Source organism: Macaca thibetana, chromosome 17, assembly GCF_024542745.1.
Source record: "Macaca thibetana thibetana isolate TM-01 chromosome 17, ASM2454274v1, whole genome shotgun sequence".
Taxonomy (NCBI): Eukaryota; Metazoa; Chordata; class Mammalia; order Primates; family Cercopithecidae; genus Macaca; species Macaca thibetana.
The window spans coordinates 5,197,756-5,220,752 of record NC_065594.1 but is presented as its reverse complement, the minus strand read 5'-3'; the positions used below and the strand labels follow the sequence as shown (position 1 = coordinate 5,220,752).

At 42.7% G+C, this 22,997-nt stretch overlaps 1 protein-coding gene across 2 annotated transcripts in view; it reads right to left on the bottom strand.

Annotated features, from left to right (window-relative positions):
- ATP8A2 (ATPase phospholipid transporting 8A2) overlaps window positions 1-22,997 on the bottom strand; it is a 653,147-nt gene that overhangs the window by 319,595 nt on the left and 310,555 nt on the right. For both annotated transcript variants that reach the window (XM_050766819.1, XM_050766821.1), the window contains one exon: window positions 3,566-3,738. In XM_050766819.1, the coding sequence (XP_050622776.1) occupies window positions 3,566-3,738 (173 nt within the window). The remainder of the gene's footprint in view (window positions 1-3,565; window positions 3,739-22,997) is intronic.

Here is a 22,997-nt window from a genome sequence, read left to right as displayed (position 1 = left end):
TGCAAGCCCACAATAGAAACCTTGGACTGGACCAGTTTGCACTTCAACAAATTACATGGCAACATCCCTGCCAGACACAAACTAAATTGTACTGGAGCACTGACTATACATGACCTCTCTAGGATTTTAACCATATGGAAAATATTTGGGTACAGAAATGCATAATTAGGAAATTGTTTGATTCTAATTTCAGCAACATATTTAACAAATTCTTGCATTTCCCTCTTGTTGCCACCTAAAATACTGTTTTAGTTTAAAGGTATTTATTTCTATACAACTTTACCAATCTCTGAATCAATATTGATAAGAACATGCTTCATGACTTCATAGGCCAGTTATTTTCTGAAAAAAAATTACTTTTCCATTATTAGAGAAACAGGTATTCTCACAACTATTATATTTTGAAGATGAAAAGTGAAAATTAAGGTCAAATTTATGTTTGAAGCCACATATTGAATTTAGCTTAAGTTTAAAATTTCCATGACTAGTAAGTACATCTGAAGTGTACAAGTATTTTTTTCTTTTATTTTTAAGTACATGTTGATTTTTTTAAAACCTTAAGTATGAGATCAGCCAGGAAATGTCTCCAAGAGCAAGAAAATGATGCACTATCCTAAATTCCCTTTTTCAATTAATGCTTCCATTTTGTAGACTGTAGCAGTATTTAATTTGAAATTTCCTTTCTGTGCCAATTCCAGTTTGAACTCCCCTGAGAAGTCTTCAAGCATACAGCCTATGAGACACACAAAGCACTGTGAAGCAGTCACAGCGAGAAGGGGAAAAAGATATGGGTGTGTGTGTGTGTGCGCGCGTGTGTGTGCATGCGTGCACGTGTGTGTGTATTTTAGTATCAAGCACCTGGCAAGAAAAGAGCATGTTCCTGTAAACCGTTACAGGCATTCCTGGCTCTCCCCTGAGAATCCAACGGACTCATTTTGATTTCCCTCTTAAAAACTTACAAGGTTTTAGCATGTTTGCATTGGGTTACAGTTTACCAGACTTTTCCACATTGTTACTTGTTTTTGTCCACCAGCAAGTCAGGGGGACGACCCCTTGATCAACAGGGCAGTGACAGCAGAAGCGGCTGACTCACCGTGACTCACGGCTCTGAGGTAGAGTAGTAACAACCTCCAGTGTGGAGCAATTCATATGATTAGGTACCCACCTACTCAGCAGCTTTACAATGAAGAAACAAAGGGAAATTTATGAATAAAAGTATTTCCCCACCATTCTTTCCATCCTTCCTTCCATTTGCATAGCCCTAATCTAAACTGCTCAAATATATTCCAGGAAAGCAAGCACAGGATCAGTACTCTAAAAAGAAAGCTCATTAGCTATGACACCAAAAGCACAAAGGAGAAAGATAGAGAAATTGGACTTTGTCAAAATAATTTTGCTGCAAGTAATACCATCAGGAAAGTGAAAAGGTAACCGAACGGGGCAAAAACTGCAAATCACCCATCTGATGAAGTAGCTAAAGAACCCTGATACCTCAATAATAAAAAGATAATCCAACTTAAAAATGGGCAAAGGATTTGAATAGACATTTCTCCAAAGAAGATATACAAATGGCCAATAAACACATGAAAAAACGATCAACATCATTAATCAACAGAAAAATTCAAACCCAAACTCCAATGCAATACAACTTCACATCCACGAGACTAACTAATCAAAAAGACAGCTAGTGACAAGTGTTAGCATGGATATGGAGGAACCGGAACAATCGCATATAGACAGTGGGAACAGAAAGGGTGCAGCCACTTTGGAAAACCATCTCACAGTTCCTCAAAAGGTTAAACATGGAGTTACTGCGTGACTCAGCAACTCCACTCCTAGGTACATACCCAGGGGAATCGAAGACCCATATCCAAACAGAAGCTTGCACATAATCTTCACAGTAGCGTTACACATAACAGTCAAAAAGTGTGAAAAACCCAAATTCTCATACACTGAGAAATGGATAAACATGTGGTACATCTAAACAATGGAATATTACTCAGCCATGGAAAGAACGAAGTAATGACACATGCAACAACAGGGATGGAGAGAAGTCAGAAGAAGAACATCTCTTTTATGGCTCCATTCATGTGAAAATGTCCCAAACAGGCTAATTCGAGAGCCAAGTGAAGTAGATGATTGGTTGTTTGGGGTGGGGGTGAAGGAGTGGAGGAAGATGGGATTAACTGATAATGGATACAGGAGTTTCCTTATGGGGTGATGAAAATGTTCTAAAATTGGTTGTGATGATGGTTACATAACTTTGTGAATATACTCAAAGCCAATAAATTGCTTTACAACAGGTGAACTGTAAGGTATGTGAATTGTATCACAATCAAGCTGTTTGAGGAAAAGAGAAGGAGGCCATCCTGAAACCCAGAAGCAGTGTATTTCCCTTTCAGGTGCTCTGGCCATTGCTCCCTGCACCAGGTCCCTGACAGCTGCACCAGGCTTCCTGACTTAAAGGTACAACAGACTCATCATTCACTGTTTCAAACACAATTGAAATTGTCCTCATCCCTATGGTCCCTGAATATCTTGTGACCACAGGCATAAAAGTGACGTGCCTTTCCACTACTGATGCTCCACTTGCCAGCCCCTCCACCTCTCTGTGACCACTCATCTTTCTAGGGGTTTATTGTCCTTATAATTCTGTCTGACTTTTTTTTTTTTTTTTTTCAGACGGAGTCTGGCTCTGTCGCCCAGGCTGGAGTGCAGTGGCGCGATCTCGGCTCACTGCAAGCTCCGCCTCCCGGGTTCACGCCATTCTCCTGCCTCAGCCTCCCGAGTAGCTGGGACTACAGGCACCGCCACCACGCCCAGCTAATTTTTTTGTATTTTTAGTAGAGACGGGGTTTCACCATGTTCGCCAGGATGGTCTCGATCTCCTGACCTCGTGATCCGCCCACCTCGGCCTCCCAAAGTGCTGGGATTACAGGCGTGAGCCACCGCGCCCGGCCGACTTTTATATTTCTATCAGAACTAGACCTCCATGTAGTCAGCAGTCAATGGAATGTAACAATACCCCACCACTGCCAATGGGGGAAAAAAAAAAAACAAAAAAAAAACTTCCCAGACTCCATGAAGAACTTACAAAGATTTCTGGTTAGATCTTACCACAAAAATTGCTATCACATGAACCTGACCAAACTCCTCCTCAACTGAAAAGAAATACCCCAACAAACGTCAGAAAGGAAGCATCAAAGTCCCATAAGTCTTGGAAGTTGAGCTCAGACATGTGCAGTAAGTGGGACCCCAGTAATTTCTCAAAGGGGCTTGAGCCAGTGTTTTTCCAATTTATCCCCCATGGTGAATGTGACTGGAAGCCCTGGTCCTTACTCTTTTTATCTTCTCAGAAGACAATAAACAAAACCGAAATGTAAAAGCCACTAACTGCCTCTGCAAAATCTGTGCACCAACAGTTAAAAATAAATCTGTACTTTTGTTTTGGCTTTTTTAGATATGAAACTTTAAACCTAGAATTCCCATGCATCCCTTTCTTTCATATAAACACAGGATACAAACACAGCAGAGCGTGAACTGTGCACAGCCTGCATGTTCCTACCTGCAGCATATGACCGCTTTGCACGAGAGTGCCAAATCCAGGAAACTCCTCCGGACTTCGAAGGACAGCGCGTACTTCAGGGTGTGGCCATCGATGATGAGGGCCACATCATTTTCCTTCCCCAGCAAATTCCCAAGGTCAGTGCAGTGCTGAGTAATGGCTGCCCTTGTGGCCTGAAACAAGAGTACAGGGGGAAATCACATTTTTTGTGTGTTTAATACCAAAAACAAAATAGAACTTAAAATTAAACTTCTTGAAATGAGAACACGCCGATTCTGATATAAATATATTAAAAGTTCAGCTTTGTGCATTTACACATTAAAATTTCATTGGAATGCCCTCTGGGTCTGTTTTATGGGTGCAAACATCTTCACAGTGAGATCTGTTTGAAATTTACAATAATCCACTTCTTTACAAGACATACATATTATTTTTGGTGCCTCTAGAATAGAAAACTCCATATAAACAAATGTGCTTTTTGGGGAAAGATAGCATTATTGGAACTTGAATGGCAAACACTAACATTTCTCAGTTTGCACAAGATAATCTTTAAAGCATCCAAAAGATATCAAGGGATATAAAAATATGACAAAACATTAAATTTGAATCCTGCTGATTAATCCTTCGGATTAAACCATTCTTTCCATGCATCGCCAGCGGAAGAAATAAGCTGATCATTTGTTCCATGTTATAGAAAGTATCTAATCAAGTTAAACTGCCGACACCTGCCAAAACATTACTACCAGTCTTAAAAGCATCTTGGTGTAATGTCCATTATCACATGGAATTAAAACACAGAAACATTTTTTAGATTTAAAAAAAAAAATGGGCTGGGCACGGTGGTTCATGCCTGTAATCCAAGCATTTTGGGAGGCCGAGACAGGAGGGACCGTTTGAGCCCAGGAGTTCAAGACCAGCTTCGGCAACATAGAGAAACCCCATCTCTATAAAAAAAATTTAAAAATCATCCAGGCATGGTGGTGCACGTCTGCTGCATGTCTGCTGCATGTCTATAGTCCCGGCTGAGGTAGGAGGATAGCTTGATCCTGGAAGGTGGAGGCTGTAGTAAACCCTGATCATACCACTCCAGACTAGACAACACAGTGAGACTCTGTTTCTTTAAAAAAAAAAAAAAAAAAAAAAAGATGTTGTTTTCACAGTGAATTTATGACTATGAATAGGATATCTCACTCAAATATAAAAATGTAATTTTGGGCTCATAAAAAATATAGTTTAAGTTAATCGGGAAACACAGAATTCTGCTGAAATTATTCTGTCTGGAAGATGACTATTAATTAACATTCATATGCAATTTATTACATGATAACGTAAATTGCAATCTTAAAGAAATATGTTCAATGAACAAGAATCCCTCTACCTCTAGTAATATTGAGGATCAGCTACTATTAAAAAGTGAGAAACAGGTTCCAAGAAACTGTCTTATTGTTTAGTGTTTATTCTCAATAAGTGACTTTTGACAATTTCATAAAGATTTATTTAAGAAAGATGTGGTCTAGAGCCCTGCACTGTGGTCAGATGGCCTGGGTTCTAGTCCAAGCTCTCTACTTGTTACCTCTGTGACCTTCAGCAAGATACTTAGCCTCTTTAAATTGCCATTTTCTCATGCGTAAAAGGGAGCTAAAAACACTTCATAGCACTTTTCTTATGAACAAAAACTAATCAACATAAATCATTTAACACGGAGCATGGCATACAGGAAACACTCAGTAAAGCCCATTCTTCTTCCTGTTACAATTTATTCATCAAGAATTTCCCCTATCTGGGCCAGGTGAAGTGGCTCACGCCTACAATCCCAGCACTTTGGGAGGCCAAAGCAAGTGGATCACTTGATTGAGGTCAAGAATTCAAGACCAGCGTGGCCAACATGACGAAAACCCATCTGTACTAAAAATACAAAAATTAGCTGGGCGTCGTGGCGCGCACCTGTAATCCCAGCTACTCAAGAGGCTGAGGCAGGAGAATTGATTGAACCTGGGAGGTGGAGGCTGCAGTGAGCTGAGATTGCAACACTGCATTCCAGCCTGGGTGACAGAGTGAGGCTCCGTCTCAAAAAAACAAAACAAAAAACAAAAACAAAAATAAATTCCCCTATCAAGGAAAATACACTTCTACTTCAGGCAGTGAATACATGCCATCATTAGCATGTATTTATGCATGTATTAGATAGGCCAAAAGCAAGGCCTCTTGCACCAGTTAGCCAACTGGTGAATGCATAGGAAAAGTTCTTGAAGGAAATTAAAAGAGCTACTCCAGTGAACACACAAATGATAAGAAAGCAAAACAGCCTTATTGCTGATATGGAGAAAGTGGTCTGGAACCACAACATTCCCTTAAGCCAAAGCCTAATCCAGAGCAAGGCCCTAACTCTTTTCAACTCTACGAAGGCTGAGAGAGGTGAGGAAGTTGTGTTAAGTCTGTAGCTTAACAGAGATTGGTTTACGAAGTTTAAAAAAGGAGCTGTCTCTATAACATAAAAGTGCAGGGTGAGGCAGTAAGTGCTGATGTAGAAGCTGCAGCAAGTTCGCCAGAAGGTCTAGCTAAGATAATTGATGAAGGTGGCTTCACTAAATAACAGATTTTCAATGCAGATCAAACAGCCTTCTATTGGAAGAAGATGCCATCTAGGATTTTCATAGCTAGAGAGGAGAAGTCAATCCCAAGCTTTAAAGTGTCAAAGGATAGGCTGACTCTTGTTAGAGGCTAATGAAGTTGGTGACTTGAAGTTGAAGCCAATGCTCACTTACCATTCTGAAAATTTATGCTAAATCAATTCTTAGAAATGGAAAAACAAAGCCTGGCTAACGCTACATCTGTTTATAGAATGGTTTACTGAATATTAAGCCCACTGTTAAGACCTACTGCTCAGAATAAGACTCCTTTCAAAACATTACTGGCTCAGTCACAACGCACTGGGCCACCCAAAGCTCTGATGGAGACATGTTGATGAATGAATGTCATTTTCATGCATGCTTATCTAACATACCTTCTGCAGCCCATGGATGAAGGAGTCATTTAGAGTTTAAGTCTTATTATTTAAGAAACACATTTCATAAGGTTATGGCTACCATAGATAGTAATTCCTCTGATGGGTCTGGGCAAAGTAAATTGAAAACCTTTCAGCAAAGATTCACCATTTTAGATGTCATTAAGAACACCTACGATTTATGGGAGGAGGTCAAAAGATCAACATGAACAGGAGTTTGGAAGAAGTTGATTTCAACCCTCATGCGTAACTTTGACAAGTTTGAGACTTCAGTGGAGGAAGTAACTGAAGATGCGGTAGAAACAACGGGAGAACTAGAATTAGCGGTGGAGTCTGAAGATGCGACAATGTGCTGCAACCTCATGATCAAACTTGAATAAACGAGGAGTTGCTTCTCATGGACGAACAAAGAAAGTGGTTTCTTGAGGTGGAATCTATTCCTGGTGAACACGCTGTGAACATTCTTGAAATGACAACAAAGGATTTAGAATATTACATAAACTTAGTTGATAAAGCAGCAGCAGTGTTTGGAATAATTGATTCCAGTTTTCAAGGAAGTTCTATGGTGGATAAACGCTATCAAACAGCATCATATGCCACGGATAAATCCTTTGTGAAAGGTAGAGTCAAAAGATTCAGCAAACTTTATTGTTGTCTGATTTTGAGAAATTGCCAAAACCACCCCAACCTTCAGCAACCACCACCTTGATCAGCCAGCAACCATCAACGTCATGGCAAGACCCTCCACCAGCAAAAGATTATGACTTGCTGAACGCTTAGGTGATCGCTAGCATATTTTTGCAAAAAGTATTTTTAAATTAAGGCATACACATTGGGTTTTTTAAAGACATAATGCTATTGCACAGTTAATAGACTACAGTACAGTGTAAACAACTTTTATATGCACTGGAAACCCCCCCCCAAAAAAAAAGATAGTGTGACTTGCTTTACTGTAGTATTTGCTTTATTGCTATGGACTGGTACCAAATCTGCAGTATCTCTGAGGTATGCCTACAATAGACAAATCATTAACAGAATAATGTTCTATGCATAAAAGTTAAATGGACTTTCATTAAAAACAAAGAAGCCAGGCATGGTGGCTCATGCCTGTAATCCCAGCACTTTTGCCGAAGAGGGTGGATCACCTGAGGCCAGGAGTTCAAGACCAGCCTGGGCAACAGAGTGAGACTCTGTCACTACAAAAAAAAAGGGACATATAGGCACAAAATTGGCCAGGCATGATGGTGCAAGCCTGTAGTCCCAGCTACTCAAAAGGGTGAGGGGCAAAGATCGTTTGAGCCCAGGAATTGGTGGCTGTGCTGAGCTATGATCATGCCACTGCAGTCCAGCAACAGCCTGTCTCTAAAATAAAGAAAACTTTGTACTTTTTATTGTCAATTAGCTTTGTAATTCTGAATCTCAAACAAGCATCCTGAAAACATCTATGCCTTCCTAATCTAAAACAACAGCCTGCCCTTTAGAATTTGGGTAGAGAGCAAAAAATTATCCTGACTTGGGAAAATGCCAGCTTGACAGCCTGGGTGTGTTCACCAGGAAATTCAGGTAAGTGTGGGAAATTCTAGAGGGCGTGCCTGCTGGGGGTCAATGAATGAAGGACAGGAAAACCGCCTGAGAAGCACGTCACCAAAGAGATGAGACAAGGTACAGAGATTTGGCCCAGGGAGAGCAGCCAGGTGCTACAGTAGAGGCCCAGTCTCGTTCAGTGCCTTTTAGACCCATGGGCCTCCCCACTGGACTTATGCCTGCATCCAAGGAGGGAAAGAGTGACGAACAGAAATCTCTGAAATGTGGAGACCACTGCCTGTGGCTTTTTGTAAGAGGGCACAGCATAAATGGAGACATTGATGGTCATCGTAGGCAGGGTGCTTTCTCTACTTAGGGTTATTTCTGCAGCACACATGAGGACAGACTGGATGCCAACACATGGATGTTCTTCCTCGGCAGGAGGAGGAGAGGGACTAGCCTGGCCAATGTGGTAAAACCCGGTCTCTACTAAAAATACAAAAAATACAAAAAAACTAGATGTGTGTGGTGGTGCGTGCCTGTAATCCCAGCCACTTGGGAGGCTGAGGCAGGAGAATCACTTGAACCCAGGAGGTGGAGGTTGCAGTGAGCCAAGATGGTGCCACTGCTTTCCAACTGGGCAACAGAGCAAGACTCCATCTCCAAACAACAACAACAAAAACCCCAAAATTAGAAAAGTGTGGTGGCACACCTTTGTATTTCCAACTACTCGGGAGGCTGAGGTGGGAGAATCACTTGAACCTGGAAGGCAGAGGTTGCAGTGAGCCAAGATCATGCCACTGCACTCCAACCTGTATTTTGTGACAGACAAATAAAATAAAAATAAATAAACAAATATAAACAAAAGAGAGAGGGCGAGGCAGATCTGAGGGACGTCTCTTTCTCTGACCTTCTTGTGGGCTATTCAGCCTTCCTGGTACATTTTGAGTTACATTTTGCTTGAAAATGACTGGTTCTCAATCCTACTTACCCTGCCATTCTCTTCTCTCCCTGCCCTTCATCTGCTCAGACACACTCCTTGGCCTCTGGGATTGAAATTTTTTTCCTACCACTAAGAGCTCTCCAGGTCCATCTAACGCCATCCTTGACGTGTCTCCAGCCTCCGCTTTGAGTTTAATTCCTGCACTTTCCATGCCCACTCGGCAATAATCTTTGATCAAACCCAGACGAGCTGGGTTCACCACACACATGTGGTGGAATATAGGTCCCTTCTGTGCAGTTCTCAAGCGAGCCAATCGAAGGTATTACTATCACAAACAGTTCCTTATTCTCAAATGGACTATGATTCAAGAGTCTATTTGTAAGGTAGTTATTGGGCACTTAGAATCCATTTTCCCAGAGGAACGATGTTACAAATTATGGTCGGATCCCAGGGCCTGTTAATGCCTGTTTAGTCCAGTTGCTAAAATTTATACTACAGTCTCTTATTTTAATAAAAAGCCAATTACTGAAAGTTACAATGGACTTAGCTGTTATAAGGGGCATAGAAAGTCGGGGCTGGAGGTTTCATACCAGGAAAGATAAAAAATATTCCAAAATCCTTAGATAGAATTTGCTTTTAGGTGTTAATGTTAAACTGTCTATTTCTAGCTTTTGGTGCATGTTCTACCATTGTATTTCCCTTCACAATTAAACACACACACAATTTAATGTCGAAAGTGAGTGACTGTTACTGACAACTGTTCCCTACCTTTTTCCCCAGTTTTGTCCTCCCGTGAACCTCACATTTCTTAGCAAGGTCAGTATTGCCTTTGCATTCCCAGCTTATAAATTAAAATTATGTTATCACCACAGACAGTACCACCTTCCAGTCTCAGGAGATGTCGTGCCTCTGCTGATTCATAGAGGATCCTCAGAGGTTCATCTGGTGAACCCTGAAAGTGGAAGTGCAGCCCTGCTCAACCTAGGGGTACATAGGATCCAAAAGGTGGTTCCACTGTTAATCACTTTGGATTTAATAAACAAGCCAGGACAGATGAAAATTTCTAGACCCTAGATGCATTTCTACCAATTTGCAGATGGCACGAGTCTTGCTTCAAAACTGAATGGTTCCAGCACCACTGAAATCTGCACAGGCAGGAGCCCTCTTCCTCCGTCAGCTCTGCAGGGCCGTGACGGATTTCCTCGACGCCATGGAGCAGCAGCTGCTGCAGCCCTCACTTTGATGTCCTGCAAATTCCCGTGGGCTCAGAGCTGACCATGCCCAAAGCAGATGGTTCAAGTTTCATTAGCGGCACTTCAACCACACCATGCTTAGCCTTCGAGTTCCAGGGCAGACTCCCTTCTCCTGAATTAATTGGGCTATTGAGTATCTAATGATAATGCTCTTTCTTTATCCCACACATTCAATGCTTTTTCTTCCCCTCCATGAATCTTTTTCCTGTCCCCTGACGACCATCACCTGTGTCTTTTCTCACCATCGCCTTCCCCCATCCTTCAGATCATTCCCTGCCCAGCCTCCCACACCCAGTGCAGCTGCAGTCACCATTTTCCTGCCACTTTCATGTTCTTTTTACTATCACGTTCATTTCCAACATAATCACACCTCTTTCTTGACAGCACTAATACTCTCAATGCTTTTGTATTTATAGAACTTAAAGAGTGTAAATGGTAAAATTCAAAGCACAAATATAGCAAATCCACTCTGGGCTAACAAAAGCTGCCAAGGCTGAAGCCGAAGTAATTACATAAGGCCTCCACTCTGGCAGCTGCTGGTGGCAGGTAAAGCTTGTACCTTTTTGCTCTGAATATTGCTTTGTTCCAATCTAGGAATATCCCTAAATATTTTAGTCCATAAGTAGACAAGAGAAATTTCTGTTAAACGTATAACATTTCAAGGACTACCTATAACACCAATAATTCAAAGGAAGACAGGATGATATCTCACAGGCATTAAGCAACCATTTTCAAGAGATGTTTGGCTTCTCACCTGCAAGCACCCAGGTGCCAGTCTGGTACTCTCAGGTTATCTTTTCTCACTTACCCCATGACACGTTTCTCTACACTGGCCACCCCTCCCTCCCACAAAATGTTTCTATTTCCAAAAAAAAAAAAAAAAAACTCTTATCCTTCTCACAATAAGCGAACCCAATTTATTGAATTCATACTAGCATGCAAGCCTCTACAGAAATACTCTTCTGTTAATCAGCTTTATTAAGATACAACTGACATACAGTAAAGCTGACCTATTTTAAGCGCACGATTCAACAAGTTTTGCCAAAGGTACACAGAGTCAGGTAACCCTGGCCACAATCAAGATACGGAACCCTTTCATCATCGCCGAAGTTCCCTCCTTCCAGGCTGCACACAAGTCCCTTCCCGCACCCCAGGCCCTGCTGACCTTTCGTCCACCTCTTTTCACTACAGTTTGGCCTCTTCTAGAATGTTACATAAACAGAATCATAGTTTGCAGTCTTTTCTGTGTGGCCTATTCACTTAGCCTGATGCTTTCAGATTCATCCAATATTAATGCACATGTCAATAGTTTATTCTTTCTGTTGCCAAGCAGTATTCCAATGTATGGACACAGCACAACATGTTTTGGTGTTCACCCATTATTCGACATTTGGATTGTTTCCACTTGGAGGATATTATGAATAATTCTTCTATGAATCTATGTGATTAGTCTCTGTGCAGACTTACGTTTATATTTCTCTTGGGTAGAAACCCAGGACTGGAGTTACGCAGTCATACCACACATATAGACACACACAGAGCAAGTGCATATTTAACCTCCCAGAAACTATAAGGCTGTTTTCCAAAGTGCCTGAGTCACTGTGGGTTCCCAGGTGAGCTCACAGGTGAGCCCTGCCACTAGTCCATGCTCACCAACACCTGCAAGCTGAGTCTCCTTAACTTTAGCCTTCCAGTGGGTGCGTAGTATTAGATTTAGTAGTTTTAATTTGCATTTCCCAAATAACCAATGGTGTGTTGAAGACCTTTTAAATGCTTAATGAATGAACCGAATTTCTGTTTGCTGAGATTTCAAGACACATACAGTGGGATGATTCAAGAACACCAGGGACAGCCGGGCACGGTGGCTCACACCTGTAATCCCAGCACTTTGGGAGGCTGAGGCCGGTGGATCATGAGGTCAAGAAATGGAGACCATCCTGGCTAACACAGTGAAACCCCGTCTCTACTAAAAAAAAAAAAATACATAAAATTAGCCGGGCATGGTGGTGGGAGCCTTAGTCCCAGCTAGGCAGGAGGCTGAGGCAGAAGAATGGCAAGAACCCAGGAGGCGGAGCTTGCAGTGAGCGGAGATCACGCCACTGCACTCCAGCCTGGGCAACAGAGCGAGACTCCGTCTTTAAAAAAAAAAAAAAAAAAAAAAAAAAAAGAACACCAGGGACATACTGTATGCATGGGCTTGCCTTGTCTAAGAAGCTCTCTTGCAGGGTAGCTAAGATACACTAATTATAGTTTCTTTCTTTAAAAAAAAAAATCACAAATTTCTGAAAAACCCACATTTTCCTGATAAAGCATCCCAGGCAGTGTTAGAGGACAGATTCAGGAAGTGAGATGAATAAGAGAAAACTGGCCATGTGGTTAATGATCAAGTATCATTTATAAGAAAGAGACTATTTATGTAGTTGGCCTCCAGAGCCTAGAAAGTTTGAACACTATTAATTACTACTATTTACTGAAAGAAAATTTGACTAACAGTGTGACAGGGCTCAAATCATTCAGGTAAAAAAAAAAAAAAACTCTGAAGATATTTACTGTTTTCATTTCTCAAAAGATATTAAATAGCAACCCTTAATACGCTTATTTTTTTCCCCCAAACTAAATTTTTTATTTTAATACCAGGAATCCTCTTATATGCTAAATAAATCATTGAATAGCTCTGTACAGTAATCTCTTAAAAATAATGCATATGTTTTAAGAAGCATTTACTACTTGACTGTGGATCCTTTTTGTAGTTTTTAAAACATGGAATTCGCCTTAAAATAGATGGTTTTTTTCTACAAGAAAATTATTTCAAAGTGTGATCTTCCTCCAAGAAGAATGTGAAATCAGCACTTGCAAGCCACCACTCAGCTATGTATAAAATGACCTCCATAATCCCACGGAACAGTTGCTTGTCACACCATTTGCCCAGAGTGGATCTCTGGAAGTCACTGTATACTTCAGGGACACAATGAATCACTGCCACATTTAATATCATCACTCTAACTAGGAATAGTTTTACTATGAACATAACAACCTTCGCTTAATTAATTGCCCGACCTTTGGGGATTAACATTTTCAACTTTAACATATTAATGATACGGCCATTCCGCTTACTATTTCTAAAGTCTCCTTGATAATTGGGAAAATTATCAAGTGCCCAAACAGAGCACAATGGGGATTACATTTACAAACTAAAAATGAAACTACTAGATAGATTATTTTCTAGACAACTTAAGTTTACAAAGAGCGTTTTTAATAACTATGTGATTAAGTGTATCAGGTAAATTTTACTAAAGGAAGATAAAGCGTTATTAATGTCATTAAGATCTTTATTTGGCTAACAGTGACAAATGTTGATATATGTTCCATCAACATAAGCAGCACGTAAGTGGTGCAGTCGTTACAATTCTTGAACTCATTATCTGCTTTAAGATAAAACCAGTTTCTTAAAAGACATGCTAAAACTTTTAAAGCAAACCTCACAGATGCTGTATAAGAAAATGAACATGTTAATCTCAACTTAATTAACTTCCTGACTCCTGGAGATTTAAACTTAGAACTTCAATATTTTGAAGACACAGTCACCACACTTACTGTCTCCAAGGTCTCTTTGACTCTTAGCAAATATAATGTGCCCAGGCTGTATTTAGTCTTGTGCAAACAGCAAATGAAAACAGTGACAAATTTCTGAAAGAGCAACAGTGAAGGGAGATCATTTAAAAATATTCTAAGTGCATGTGTGGCAGCCGCAGGCTGTGCAAACTGGCAGGGAAGATCATAGCCACGGGACGAAAATGGGAGCACAGGCTCACATTTGGAACCTGCTGAAGCGAAGGTTCCAGACAGAAAGGGCTGAAACTGGGCTGTCCCCCACAGGCTCCCAGGCTGCGGGTGAGCCCACAGGGCATGGTTCTGGGAAGCCCTGCCAGCAGGACCTCCTCGGTGCTCCCTGAATCATCAGGCGCTGGGGAGTACAGAGAGAGTTACAGGAGAGAAAAGAACAGCTGTCTACAAATCCTCTGCTATATCAGGAAAATCTCTCATGCTCACATGGGACACTGTTACCACATTTAAAACTGGAAATACTTTCTACATGAGAGTCTCCAGTTGGTAATGGCAGTGGCACACTCTAGGATACATAAACTTTAAAAAATCCGTAAGTGAAAAAAATAAGCAAACAATGTAGGAAACATCTCATTTCCGCTGGTGGCCTCAGCACTGAAGAGAGAGTGAGGAAGCAGCCTCACCTTCTCCCTGACACACGCCTGGCCAAAGACTCCTGGCCGTGCAGAAGCCATAACCAACCAGGGCGGGTGAGGGTGGGCTTTGGGGCAGGCCGGGCTCTCCTCACCACTCTTTATCCTACACAGACTGGCAAGTAGTCAAGATCATGGAGATAGATGTTAACACTGAAATACAGAGCAAGAAACAAAATCCTGTGATTAACTCTTAGGCAGGAAGGGCCTATAATGTGCACAGGATCCTAGAGACCCAAGAGTTTCAGAATGAAACAGCGACACAACAGCACAAAACAGCCAGAGATCCCCGCATGTCTGGCTGTTGGCGCAGGGAGTATCCCAGGCCTGTAAAGTGTGGGGAGCCACAGGCTCGAGTCAGGAAGGTGCTGGAGGGTGGGGACTCTGGCAGGCTGGGAGGAAGCACTTGGACTTCATCCAAGAGTCTACAGGGAGCTTGTGAAGGTTTGTATGGATAGAAATAGCATACTTGAATTTTTATTTGTAGATCACCCACCAACAGTATGGAAGATGGATTGGAACAAGGACCCAGGTCAGTTAAAGAGGTTTAGGATGCTGGGAGCCTAACCTCTGCCTATGGTATCACCCCTGCCTGCGATAACAGACAAAACCAAGAAGTGTATTTACTGAAAAGAATCAACAGTGCTCGGTGAACGGTGAGGGGACCAGAAAGGAAATGGGGATAATAGGTGTGTGGCCAGCAGAAAAAGGAGCCAATCCCTAAGAAAGCAACAAGCAAAGAACTGGGGAGGGGTGGGGATCAAGCGACGGCAGATCAGAAGTCGCTGAGTATCAATGCCATGGAGGGAGAGCTGGCTCTTTGGTTTAAGAGCCGCCTACTGCTCCCTGGGATTGCGATGGGAAGGCCTCCTGGGATGGTGGGGGATCAGGAAGCCTCTCTAGGCCCTGGAATACCCAGAACTGCTCTCTAGGGACACTGCTGTGCCTGGAGACAGCCTGATGAGAGTCACTTCCACTGCTATGACCCCGTTAGCGTCTATACATTTCAAATGAGCATCTGGCAGCTGTCACTTGCTCTTTGTGGATCACATAAGCTTTCGATCAATGTTGGCTAAAGAATGGAAAAAGAGATCACCTGGGTCGTCTCCTTACCACTCCCACTGGGTGAAAAAAGCAAACAAACAAATCACCTAGCAAACTGCAGGTGCTGAAGAAACGCTTGCCACCTCTTGTTTGGGGACTATCTGCTGCCTCCTGAACTCCTGACCCTGGCCGAGCACTCCGCTCATGGCCGCTGTGGGCCATGCACTGTCCTCTGCTCCACGACTCCCTTCGCCACTGGGGCAGTGACAAGGGCCTTCTGATAACATTTTGGAAAGTATTTGAGACTTTAGCTTGGTTGGCCATTCATACAGTCAATAAGCAGTCATGAAACATTGACTATAGGAACACAGCTGTGCACAAAACTTCAAAGGCCCAGCTCTCAATGGGCTTACACATTAGTGAGGGGACAGACACTACACCAATAAAAACAGAACACGGTGTCATGAGCTGTCGAGAGCCATGGATGAAAACCAAGCAGCGTTTGGGAAGCAGGAGCCCATCAGAATCTTGGGCACTCAGGGCCGCGGTCAAGAAGACTGAGACTTACCTGGGAACGGAAGTAGAACAGTTTGTACTTCAGTGCACGAAATGTCCTGACAGTGAATTTGAGTGACCAGGAAATACAATCAGTAGGTTGACAAGAGGTTAATTGTTCATCCCATTAAAAAAATATATTTTTAAGCCAAAATTTAAAAGCCAAGAGCTTCCACAAGAAAACTCTGTTATCTCGCTTCTCTTGAAACATTACAGTGTCTGGGAGTTCCGGGCCCATGTTCCCACTGAACTTGTTACCCCTGAGAAATAAACATACACGCTCTTGGCCAGGTGCCTCCCAGTCTCTACTGCCTCCCTGATACTGGGATACTGAGTGTCACTGTCATTTAGCATGTACTGCTTGTTTTTTCCTCTGGACCCACCTCGCCATTAAAAGTGGGAATCAAGACGACCAGGGCGGCTGTAAGTTTCTGGTTTGGAGACAGGGGTCTCCTTGGAGCACTCCCTCATGTTCCTGCCCCACAGGCCCGTTCTGCAAATGCTCCTTATGAGCCCTATTCTCTGTGATTTCCAACAGGACAGAACTCATCTCAAACAGTAGTCCGATCAGGCATCCCAAATATAGCATGCCCCAAACTGAGTTCCTGGCCCCCTCCCTCCCATGCCTGCACGCCCCCCGCATGGAATAGTTATGGACCACCACCCAGAGAAACACAGCAGTGAACACTTCTATCTCTTTCAGTCTAGGACAGCTCCATGCTTCCAGGTACTCACACCAAGAATATCAGAATCATTCTTCTTCCTGTCATGCCCCATATATTCCATCTATCACCAAATAATGCTGCCTGTGCCTCTGAAATGCATCTAGGCCCTGACTATATCTCACCAGGCCACTGCTGGGGTCACCCTCCCTCACCTGGACCATCTGAGCAGCCTTCTGAACTGTCCCTGGGACTCCACCCAGCAGAGAAACCCTGTTACCGTGGAAGGCAGGTCCTGCCACTGCATTCAAAGTCCTCCCAAGCTTCTGGTCTCCATCTGAATAAGAGCCAAGTGCCTTCTGATGGCTGGCGAGGCCCAGCACCCCTCTGACCTCGTCTCATGCCAGAGCCCCCACTAACTTTCTGTTTTTCTTCTAATAGGCTGACCTGCTGCTCCCTTGCATCCATTCCCCCAGATTTCCATGCGGCTCACCCCACTTCAATGTGGCTTCTTAGGGAGGCCCTCCTGAGCACCCCCATTTAAAATCACACTTCCCCATGCAAACTCCTTATTTCCCTTTCCTCCTCCATTTCCCTCAGGGCACGTACCATGTTCCATCTTCTACATCTTTCACTGACACATTTTGCTCACCGTCCACCCTCCCGACTAGAGAATCAGCTGCAGGGGCCAGGGATTTCCCGGCTGATTCTTTCACGATTGTATCTCCAGGGCCGAGGGCGCAGCCTGGCCTGCAGGGTATATTCAAATCTTTACTGAATGAAAGAATGACAGAAAAAAGGTAAAGATGGGAAACAGGGAGTCCAGTTCAGAGACTATGCCATCACTCACATATCTAATCAGCCTGGAGGAGGCAGCAGCAGGACTGAAGTCTTTATAGAAGCAAAGGGGACTGGGCTTGGTAACTGAGTGTGAGGCCCAGGCAGGGACTGTGTCTAAGGCTGTCACCTCCAACTACAGCTTCTCAGCCTTCATGGAGATGGAGGCGGCCAGAGGGTGACAGGATAGGAGGGGTTGGGGAGGAGCCACAGGCAGAAGGAGTCAATTTTTAAGCAGATTAAATGAGTTGATTAATATATATATTAATACATTCTTCGCAGGTATAATTCTAAGCCTAATAAACTCTTCCAAGACAACTTTCGAGGTTTAAATTATTTCTAAATGTAATAAGCCCAAGACTCAAAAGAGCTCAAATTCACTCAAGTATATATGCTACATGTTACACTCCAGCCTCCAGAACAAAAGAAAAGTTACAAACACCAGGAATACGTGGGAGACGATGACTTGCAGAAGACCAATGTCCCCAGTGCTTGAAACTATGTGGAGAACAAAAAAAAGAGAAGTGGCTCTGTTTTCCAGACTTACATTTAATAGGTTCTAAATCCAGCACAGATTTGACCTTTGCTTTAAATAGATTTTCTTGGAGAGGAGGGAAGAAAACACTGATTCATCCGAGACTCCTGAACGACCTACTGTTCACATTACTTGGAATAAAGTCTGCTTTAAATCAGAATTCTTGAGACACAGAAATAAATATACCAAGAGGTTTCTAATTTTGTGCTTTCACCAACTGATTATTTTCATTCACAACAGTGGACGAACTCGATACGGTCTTTCCAGAAGAAGGCCATGGCGGCCGAGCAGAGCACACAGCAGAATCAATCAGATCAATGCAAGCAGGCTGCGACTTCAGCTTGTCTTGAGATCAACACTTCCAATTGAAAAAATAAGAGAAGTATGTGAAATGGAGATGACTATTCAGGGCTTTCCAAGGCCTGAGTTAATTCAGCAACATTTGAGGAATAAAGGAAATGCAGGAGCAAAACTATTTCCAGTAAGACTGAAAAAGGTTAAACCAGAATCATTCACTATTAAGACTGTTCACACAGTAAACTTGAAACATACAAACTTCCCACTCTGTTAAGCGCAATCAATAAGATCTATGTCACACACTCAAGGGCTAACTAGCTGGTTAATAATATTATCCTGGACGGAAGCCTTGTTATTATAGCTTATTCGTTAGCAATTTTGCTTCCTCTCAAACCTTTTAAGCATCTCATTGTTCACTTTATATCACAGTTATAAGACAGCTGGAGAAACAAACAAAAATAGAAATCTGCTTTACTATTTGATTCTCTTTAAGGAAGAATTATGAAAATGTACTTTGTGTTTGTGTACCATGCAAATAAATGACCCAAAGGCACCGCACAGGTAAAAAAGATATGCCAGGACATTAGGAGTAGTGAGGACTGTGGAAAATTGGCAAGTGCCTGCCCCCACCTAACGATGTTCACGGTGCTGTCCAAACAAAACACCACTGCAGGCTCAACTTGGCCTTCTTGACCATCAATTTGCCACAAAATCAAGAATGACTAAAAATTCATAATTTTTTTTAAAAAAAGGAAATGATGGTTTGGATAGCATTTTGTTGTTGTTGTTGTTGAAACTCTGAACAACACTTGAAGAGGCTTTCACAAGGCCACCATTTGTAATTCCACATGGCTCCTACCTCCCCCTACTGGTTAGAGGAAAGCAAGGGCAACCCGGCACTTCAGTTGAGATGAGAATTCATTCCTGCCAACTATCATTTCAGAACTCTAATGACAAGAATAAAATACAAATGTGTAGACTGAAACCCACATAAGTATCAGTCCACACACATAAAACTACACACAAGATCTAGTAGAATTATATGACTCTACTACGAAATCACACATTTTGAGAAACTTACATGTCTAGAACACTAACAAGCAAGAGGACCAACAGCAGCCCACACGGACAGTGGTGATGCAGAACTGCATACAAATTGCTCACTACAGTCTCAACCACAACCTCACCTTGGATGTTGCAGCTGCTACAGGCTTCATGTCTAAGGGCAATGTGCGAACGTGAGGCCCCTCCTTCCAAGTTGTTTCCTGGTCTATTTCATCCTATACACCATTACTAAAATAACCTCAAACTGTAATATCAGCAAGTCACTTTTCTGTTTATGATCTTTCACTACGTATATCTTATCAAATGCAATACTTAGAGATCCAATTAATGCTTACTTTCTGGGTTTGTTTTATGTTTTACCTTATTAGAGCTTTCAACCTTTTACGGTAAATGACCACAGAATCTCCCCCTGATTGCATGAAGAATTTTTTTCCTGAAAACCCAAAGCAAGCCTATCAGGTGTAAAAGCAAGCCATAAATGTATGTGAAACCAGCCAGAAGGGAACGGGCTTATACTGCAGGCCAACCCTGAGCTCCAGCCCCTGTGAGAGCACTACCTCATCGTCCTAAAAGTAATCTACCCACCTGGCGGCTGGCGGGGTGGGGAGTTCAGGCGACGCTTGAATGTTGTTGTAAACCAATACACACATGTGAATCCTCAGGGTAGGCCTAGCAGTACCAGAACTTTGGGGAAAGACATCCTGCAGCTGAGAACCAGGTTCAACATTCTTGGGGCTGTAACTCAATCGGCCAGCCTGCAGAAACTCAGCAAATAACGGCTTTCTCGAGAAAGCGAGCAGAGAAGCCTTCCAGAGAGTCAGTGGTGTGCCCCGTCAAGAGAAAATAACTCGTAATAAAGAAGGTGGGGAAAATTACTCTTGTATGAGCTTTAAGAGTCTTCATGACAGATGAGGAGAACTGTGGCCAATTAAAGCAGCGCACCAACTAAGAAAACAACTGCCGGGGAGCGTGCCAGCCTGCTCCAGCCTCTCAGGCTGAAGGTGACTGAAGTCCCAGACTCAGACTCCGGGGAAGGATTTTATGCCTGATTATCATCTCTCAAAACTCTAAGGTGTTTGCAGAGGAGGGGGAGGCAGGATCTGATTTCAGGGAAACCCACAGTAAGAGTGGAAGGTCGAGAAGATGGGCCATGGCAATGGAGTGCAGCTAACAGATACCAGTATCTTCACGAAAGCTGCATGGCACTTCTTACTACAAAAAAAACTCTAAATTACAGAGAATGGTGATTACGTTTGTTGTTTTTTTTTTTTTTTTTTAATTTTGCTTTTCTTCCGCTATAGTTACGCACAGAAATGGATACACAGTAATTTTGTTTCTATCTGACACATTTTGGTGCTTCAGTCAAGGACACAGTGCTCTCTCAGCCTGGGTTCTAGTCCAACGCTGTCACCCGATGGGGGCCCATCACTCTGACAGTTACAGGGCAAACCAAACCACATCCAAGGCAGCCAGTCCGAGGTCTTCCTTTGTTCTCAACTATTTTCAAGGATAGGTAAGAATGGAACAAACCACTGAGGGTCGTTTCCCAGCCCCAACAACATCTAAGATGATCACTTTCACGCATCTTTGGCACATAAATCATTTGGAGGTGTTTTCAAAGAGTTGTCTGTTTTGTCTTGGTAGAGAGAGGGAGCTAAAAAGAGAAAAATTAAATACTCATCTCTAAGAAGAAGGAAACACACCTGTCCACAAGTTCAGACTATCTCTATTTCTCTTTTTCCACCAGGAGCCATTTCTTCTTGTTGTGGGAGCAGCCATTCCTGTAATCTGCCTGGAGGCATCTCGGACCGGCTCCCTGCCTGCACGTTTCCCTGCCTGGACTGAACAAGAGGTACCACGCCCTAACCCTGCAGCATCAGGACTGGAGAGTACACACAGCATGTGCCATCATCCGGAATTATACACCTGCCAACCCCTGAAGAGTGTGGAAAAATTAAAGTAAACACTAAGTGAGGGGTACGTAAACATTTAATTTTACACTCAATGTGGGAAAAATCTTCTAAAATGTTAGCATTAATCCCAAAATCGTTTTCCAATGCAGGAGAAGCTCCAGGCTAACAATTAAAGACACCCATTTTCATCATACCCAAACTAGACATGGGAGGCGGAAAGATAATCAAGCAGGCTGGGTATCTGGACACTCCCTACATCCTCAATATTGTCAAGTCTGTTTCCTTGGACACAGATTTTTCTTTACTTTCTTTTTTCTAATCAGTTCCCCAACCCCTTCAAAGACTTTTCTCCAGAAAGCCATTCTAGAATTTCTAGTTTTCCTAGAGGATCTTGCAAAAGGAATAAGTCACTTCAATTCCAATTGTTTCCCTCCCTTCAGAAAAATATACTGAGTTATATTGTTTGAATGAGTTGTCTGCAATTAGAATTCTTTTGGGCAGGGAGTGGGAAGCACCTTGACCCAATTCAACCTGAAGTCTTCCATGCTATTTAAATATACAGTGTCCCTTTTATAATATCTCTAAAATAAACCAAGTACCCACACCGAGTACAACCTAAACCCAAATGCCAGGAACTGACAGGCCTGGGCCGCTGAGATAATACAAACATGGTTGTAGAGAGCACCTTGGTGGCCATGGCAAAAGCCCCTCACTTTGCTTTCAAAGAGACTGGGGTACAAGGAGCCTTAGGATGACATGAGCAGTTAGCTATGAAGGCTACAGAACACTCCAGAACATTCCCCTTCCATTTTCTTCACTCTGTCTCTCCGTGTTGTTCTCCAAATTTTCAGCATTGCATCCATGGTTCCTACCAGCCTGGTCTCCCTGATCTTCGTTTCCGCTTCCCTTGAGCCATGGTGTCAGTTTCCCAGGGCTGCCACAACCAAGCACCACGAACTGGGTGGCTTAAAACAACAGAAAAGTACTCTCTCCTAGCTCCTGGGGCTAGAAATCTGAATTCAAGGTAGCCACAATCCCCCTGAAACCTGTAGGGAGGATCTTTTCCTAGCCTCTTCCCCACTTCTGGTGACGGGCTGCCAATTCCTTAGTACACAGCTGCAGCTAACTTCCATCTCGGCCTCCATCATCTCATGGTGATCCCCCTATGTGTGTGCATTTCTTCCCTCTTCTTAGAAGAACATCAATCATTGCATGAAAGCCTCAACCTATGAACTCATCTTAACTAATCTGCCATGATTCTATTTCCAAATCAGGTCACATTCTAAGGTACTGAGCAGGGAGGTTTAGGACTTAACAACTCAATGTATCTTTTCAAGAATGCAATCCATCCCACAAAAGCCACACAATTAGCACAGTCACACCCGAGAACCTAGAGCATGAAATTTCTCTCCTGTTCAATTTCTGCCCCCACTTTAATTCCACCTGTCTTGTTTGAAAAAGTGTTTTGTCCTATAAGCCACTGTGAATCACTCTAGACCAGTATTCCTCGGTTTAACCCACCTCTCCAACCACCTTGAACTTCA